Genomic DNA, 7,045 nt, shown 5'->3' on the forward strand with positions numbered 1-7,045 from the left:
TAACAGAATTCTAATCATGTTAATTCTCCCAGCATTCTTGGTCAAATACCAAAAACCTATTTTAAAGGACAGAATATTAGTTATGTGGGTGAGTAAAAATATTTGTAGAACTTGAGCCAATGAGAAAATTTCAAATATAATCAAATTGTTGAGAAACTTTTGAGGAATATATTGCTTTGGATGGACCTTCTCAAAACAAAGTAACAAAACTATGGTTAGTAAAATAAAAACTCTTCTATACATAACATTAAAATTATATATCAATCTGATTTTCCAAAATGTAATGAACATAGGAGTTTTTAAAATATTTAGGTAACACCATATAAAATGACTCTTTTTTGTTTCTTCTAACCATATATGGTTTTACTTTTCATAGATGAATTTAAACTCTTTTGGAGTAGATAGCTGGACTTAATCAGCTATAAAGTTCAAATTATTTAGGAAAAAACAAAAATTGAATGATTAAATATTACAATCCACCATAAACAATAAGCTTTACCGTTCTTATGTGACAAAAAGTGAATAATCATATTAATATCAAAGCCGGGGAAATGGGATTTGGGTTGTGTGCACGCAGCCAACCACATTTGGACTGTCCAATAAGATTTCAAACTTGCATTGTAGATTTGAAAAAAATAAAGTCACGACATTGAAATATGGACCGTCCTATCTTGATTAGATGGTTCAGATGTGGTTTACTGCGTGTGGTTACTACACGCAATACAAATCTAGAGAGAAGAGGTAAAAGAAGACTGTGGATTGAATATAGAACTACAGTTTATTGATAGCTGTAACCAAAACTTTACAGTATATGACAAGAAAAAGCTGGCTCTTTAAGTGGAAGCACTAATCCGTGTCATTTTACACAAACCACCACCAGCGACTACACCTTCTCCACTACAAACAGCCTTTGTTTTTTTTCCTCCGCAGGAATTTCTCCATCTGGTTAAACTATTCACAAGAAAACCATCTAGAACATCCTTGTCATGAACAGGTCCATCCTTTCAATATGAGCATCAAGTTTGTTACAATGTCAATGGCTATTCAATCATCTTGTTCTGTCTTTGTTCAGCCTTTCCTCGTTTCGGTTGGTATCAATACTTATGGTTAAACTTGATGCTACTTCGGCCTTGATTCAAAACCGTTGGGTATGTTTTGCCTGTAAAGATACATAACATCTTTGTCAGCTTCTCTTGTTGACTGAGCTAAGAGTTGGAGTCTCGCAGTCACAGATTTCGACAATTGGATGAAGATCAGACAGCTCCTATTCCGAGATGAATTTAAGGATGTTTTGTTGAAGTCAGAATATGAGTCTTCTGATCTGACTACAGAAAATTCAGATCAATCGAGCTAGATATTGGAAACATAATATACAACTACCCTAAACTTTATGTTTTATACAAATAGATACCTTCAACTTTCACTTCATCTCAATTAGTAATACCAAAACAAAACTCACTGTTGTTACATTTGATAATTTGTGAAGTGCGAAAAAGAAAACAATCTCAGTATTCCACCAGTTTCACTTTGTTGTCTTTGTTCACATTCATTATCAATTTATCACCAATCATATACATATAAACTGCTCCATCACAAGACTTCTCTATATACAATTCTTGAGTTGAAGTGAAATTTAAGCGTGTCTATTACTAAAAATCATAAAATTTAAGGTAGTTGTATACACTTTTTCCCTAGATAGTTGACAATAATACGAACAGTAGCACAGGGGATAGATTAAGAAGTAAGAAAATAACCTCTCATTGATGTTCTGGAATCATACGAATCATTGACAATACTTCCATGCTCATATTTAACAACCGGCCTAACAACTTTACCAGGTGTTTCTGAAAAGAGAGGTGTTAAGAGTACTGATTATTGATAATGCACAAATAACAAACAAACTATGATGAAGATCACAAGCACATATTCACATACCAAGTGGAATTATTTGCAGTCCTCGAATGCCGCTGGATTCTATATATTTAGTATTATATTCCTCAGTTGTTTGCCGGTTTTTGCTGGAAGCAATATTCGACTGTTCTTTTTGGGGTGTCATATTTGAATGTACGATTGTTGATCTGTCGATATAATTCAAAAAAGAATCAGTACCATACTAAAATATAATCTAATTATGATCCTTGTGAATTGAAACAGCTGTAACACACATGAAAGCAATGAAGCCATATTTTAGTTGATTTCATCTCAGGCCATGTCTAAACATTGAGAGAGAAGCTAAACAAAATGGTTGAGAAATAACTTAACCTAATTTACCAATTATGAAGGTATAGACCCCGGCTTTGTAAACATCTACATACTCATGCATGTTATATGCAGATTCATACACACTATATTTGGCATTTTATATTTCTATTTTTGTAAATTAATAACAGCATTGACGATTTTGTAAGGGTTAAGTTAGGCTCAATCCAAAGTAATAATATGCATGTACCAGTTCGTTGCTGCATATGCATAATCTTGGATGAGATATGACTTGAAAATGAGTTTATAAGTGGGAGACACCCCTCACCTTATAAGCCGGTTTTGTAAGGGTTAAGTTAGGCTCAATCCAAATTCTAAAATATGATATCACGGCCTATTCAAAATTTGTTGAGCTATCTGCTATCAGATCACTCTACAGATGTCAAATCCTGGAGGGGATGAGGGTGTGTTGATTGAGAGTCCCTTATTGGATGGGATACATCATTTACCTTATAAGCTGGTTTTGTAAAGGTTGATTGAGTTAGGCGCAACCCAAATTCTAAGAATTAATAGCGTTCCTATGTAAAATATAATGATAACACAACTAAATTACCCTGCACCCTTTTGTCAACAACAGTAGATCACAACAAATGACAAGTGAAATCCTATGATTTGACACTGTGTTAATAAATTACCTGGGAAGCGATGCATGTTTTCTTTCAAGTGGCACAACAGGGTCACTTTTACCACCAGTTTCCTCAAGATGAGTGAACTGCTTGTCAAATTGATCAACAGCACTATAAAGAATGTGACCAATGAAAGTAAGGAGAGAGTAAGACTGCGAAAACATGTGAATAAAAAATATTTAGGGAAAAAAGACAAGTAGATGAAAATAAACCAGAAAAACCTTGGATAAAGAAAATTAGTTCTCTCTGTTCCATTTAGTTGAGGATGGTACTCTAGAATCTCATGGAAAATCAAGTCTCGGATTTCTCCCTTTGTTACTCTTCTCTTTTCAAATTCAAACTCCATTTGTGTAATGGGCTCGCAAGATGGTTCCCTTTCAATTTTCGCAAGTCCCTTGAAGTAAGGATCAGCTAATGCCTGGCAACACCCAATCATTTAAAATTATTGAACAAGATGTTAACATAATTGTATATCAAAATACTTGCTCTAGGATTTATTATACTTTATATTGTCTAAAGGAAAAAAGCATAAGCTATTAATCTCAAGAAGCGGTTACAGTGTTGTCAATTGCAAATTGCAAAATGTTGCGGTTTGTTCAAATTCCACTAGGCCACAGTGCTATATCACTGCGAAAGCCGCTATTTGACAACACTGATCAGTTAATTATATGACTAAAGCAACTGTTAATACTACACTTAAGGAAAGAGCGCAAATAACAAACCTCTTCAGCAGTAGGCCGGTCTTTTGGATCAAAGGCGAGCAACCTCTCCAGTAGCCGTAGTGATAAAGGATCTGCATTAGGAAATTTTTGTGCAAATGGTATAGGCTGCTTTTTCCTCATACTAGTTAGGTATCTCCTTGCTTTATCATTGCGTACCTGCATACAATTCGAAGATTTTCACCTAAAAAAGCATAAGCAATACAGCTAACATTCTCTCTATAAAAGAAAAATAAATTACCCGACATATAGAATCCATTGAGGGGGTCCCGAGCAGATCTGTGATCAGATCCAACTGATGTACGACACTTTTTCCGGGAAAAAGTGGTTTTCCTATTAACACTTCAGCAAAGATGCATCCTATACTCCAAATATCAATTGCCGGCGTATACTACAGTCAACAACTTAGTGTTAGCTCACCAGCACAGAAATAAATATAACTAGTGGAGTTTTAATCAGCAACTCAGGTCATCGTTTAGCTATTGATGAGAAAGATGACAGAAACCTTGTATTGTGGATTGATATGCAATTCTACACATGAAGCTAATAATCATGTATTAGAGGCAGTTTGAATTGACTTATTTGAGCCTATCTACCGGCATAATAAGCATTTGTGAGACTGTTTGGGATAACTTATAGAAACAACTTATGACATGTTCATAAGTTGTTTTCAGCTTATTTTCATAGGTTGTCCAGCATAGATTATGAAAATTGTCCATGACTATTTTAATCTTTTATTAGAGAAAAATAACGTGCACATAAACACTTATATGATGAGCGTCTATGCTATAAGTGCTTAATTTGTTTATCCAAACAAGGTCTGTGTGTGGTATGCATATTTAAGTTCCTACCCACTTATATGATTTCTGAAAGAATCTTGAAGAAACCATACCTTTGAGTAAAATGATCCACAGAGCTCGGGTGCTCTATACCACCTTGTAGCAACATAGTCCTGTAGAAGCATAATTGATAAGCAAGAAAACATCAGAACCTAGTTTAGCTACGCTTTTGCTAGAGTCACACACACAGCCGGGAAAAAAGATAGGATAATAATATTTGAATGGAATACCGTCCAAAATACAGTTGTTGGAGTGTCACTGAAAGCAACTCTAGCTAACCCAAAATCACAGATTTTAAGTTTACAGTTTGCATTGGCCAGTATATTCTTTGGCTTCAAGTCTCGATGATAGACATTTGCTGTAATAAGTATTAGATGAACCATATTCACATCAATGCTAGAAAACTCATGTCGGTAAACATAATAGAATACAAAAGGAAAACTGAACCAGAAAAATATCTTCGCAAAACCCAGAAAAGTACGGCGGAAATTTAAGAAGATCCAGGAACAAAAAAGGGAATGAATGCAATAGTTAGAGAAGATAGTATACAAAATCCTAACATTTTCATGAAGACAAATGCTGACGAACGATGCAGTTTCAAATTCAATTATGAAAGCAACAAACATAGCATACAACCACGTTAGCAACACACCGTGGATTCAGATGAAGTGATAAGATGGTTTGATGGTTTTTGGCAATTAACATAGGAATTTGAGAGATAAGGTGATTTAGGTTTGAATCCCACATAACATTACTAACAACTAATTAATAATATTTTCCATTAAAAAAAGTGCATTCAGATGAAATAATTGTGAATGAGTGGCGATTAGATATTGAAAAATACCAGTGTGAATATACTTCAATGCTCGAAGTAACTGATAAAGAAAAAACTGATAGTGCTCTTTTGTTAAGTCGGCATTGGCTTTAATGACTTGATGCAGATCAGATTCCAAAAGCTCAAAAACAACATAAATATCTTTGAATTCTCTGCTTGAAGGAGGCAACATAATGTGCTTAATTTCAACAATATCTGGATGTCTAAGAAGTCTGAGCAACTTTATCTCACGAAGAATACGTGCAGCGTCGGATATATGCTCAAAGATACCATGAACCTTTTTAATTGCAACTTTTTCACCAGTATGAGTATCAACAGCTGAACAAACAACACCATAACTACCTTTCCCAATTACTTCTTGAATTTTATACCGGTTGGCATCGCCATAGTCCGAGAAAAAGTCCATCTCCAGTGATTTCTGTACAAAAGAAATTAAAGCGATTTTCACAAAGCAAAATCAGGCATGCCTAAATTCTAAACCACTAGACAATCATAGACTCAAAGAAAAAGGATAAATTAAATTTGCAGGAACCAAACCATGTGTGTCGGCATAATTGGACTAACACAAGCAAAATAATAAACATAAGAGGCATTGTCACCAAAACATATAAAAATTCTTAAGATAAACCAATCTTCATTTCAATAGCAAAAACAACTTTTTACCTTCTCCAATTCACAGTTCCTTCTCATTCACCAAACAACTCACAAATATGTTTTTGAAATAGTCAACCATGTAGGATGCACCTAACTAATGCTTGTAAAGTACATCTCAGAAGACGTAACTAAGAAAAGAAAGAGAAAAAAACTAGTAAAAAGAACTAAAAGGGTAGATTGAGATGAAGATAAACAACCCTAACAAAAAATGCCACCTAACAAGTCAAAGGAGGAAGCGTGCAAAATTCATCAAATGATAGTATCTATGACCCAAAAAATATGCTGAAAAAAATAAGATCTTGTCAAATGCTGTTATCATCTTTCATAAGTACAAAAACGTGTGACAAACAATTATATCACGTGACAAAACAAAAAAACCGACTCATTTCATAGAATTGAACGAATGAATGAATGAAAACACTATGAAGCAACCACCAATAAAAAAACAAAAATAACATTTTTTTTTCTATCACAACAATTCAGTTAAATTTAACTTTTTCATAAAAGGGTACCTTACTAACTTCATAAAATTCATAATTCACTCACAAAAGAAGAAAAAAACAAGGAAGGACTTTTGTCAAACAATTAGAGTGCTTTGAAATAGGGTTTGGAAATGAAATTGAGAACAAAAAAATCTACCTTTACTTTATGCATTTCTTAGGCAACACCTACAACAACAAAATCCTCACAAGAAAAGTCTTATCAATTTCACACCAAATTCAACCAGTCAAAGGTTACCAAATTAACCCTTTAAAGAACAAAGGATCCAAAAGAAACCCCACATGCACTCTTCTTAGAATTCCAACACCAACTGCACCAAACTGCAGAAATAGTCACAACCCACAATTTTGAATGGATAAAGCTCCAATCTTGTGATAAAAGCACGTTTGTTAATGTTACAGATTATGAGGCAAACAAGCTTATACCAAAAAGCACGTTTGTTAATGTTACAGATTATGAGGCAAAAGTGTACTGATACTGAATGATGAAAAAATTTGAGAGCTTTTTTAGGAATCAGAATGATTGTTTTGTTTGATAGATACTGATATGGATTCTTTTTCTTTTGTTTTCTTTTTCTGAAGTTGATATGAGATTCTTAATACTATAGTATAT

At 33.9% G+C, this 7,045-nt stretch overlaps 1 protein-coding gene across 8 annotated transcripts; it reads right to left on the reverse strand.

Moving 5' to 3' along the window:
* Positions 1-398: 398 nt before the first annotated feature.
* LOC123882256 (mitogen-activated protein kinase 10-like) lies at positions 399-7,045 on the reverse strand. 8 transcript variants are annotated; one of them, XM_045931078.1, is made up of 11 exons: positions 6,572-7,045; positions 5,288-5,696; positions 4,674-4,801; positions 4,497-4,556; positions 3,846-3,995; positions 3,608-3,763; positions 3,107-3,303; positions 2,895-2,996; positions 1,936-2,078; positions 1,755-1,844; positions 399-1,159 (listed from the first exon to the last, which is right to left on the reverse strand). In XM_045931078.1, exons 1-11 carry the CDS (start codon positions 6,584-6,586, stop codon positions 1,095-1,097), a joined length of 1,515 nt encoding a protein of 504 aa, XP_045787034.1. In that variant the 5' UTR covers positions 6,587-7,045; the 3' UTR covers positions 399-1,094. The 8 variants fall into 8 exon arrangements, with proteins under 8 accessions (XP_045787034.1, XP_045787038.1, XP_045787032.1 ...); XM_045931082.1 differs by having other exon boundaries at positions 399-1,264; XM_045931076.1 differs by having other exon boundaries at positions 399-1,325.

This window comes from Trifolium pratense, linkage group LG4 (genome assembly GCF_020283565.1).
Source record: "Trifolium pratense cultivar HEN17-A07 linkage group LG4, ARS_RC_1.1, whole genome shotgun sequence".
Classification (NCBI taxonomy): domain Eukaryota; kingdom Viridiplantae; phylum Streptophyta; class Magnoliopsida; order Fabales; family Fabaceae; genus Trifolium; species Trifolium pratense.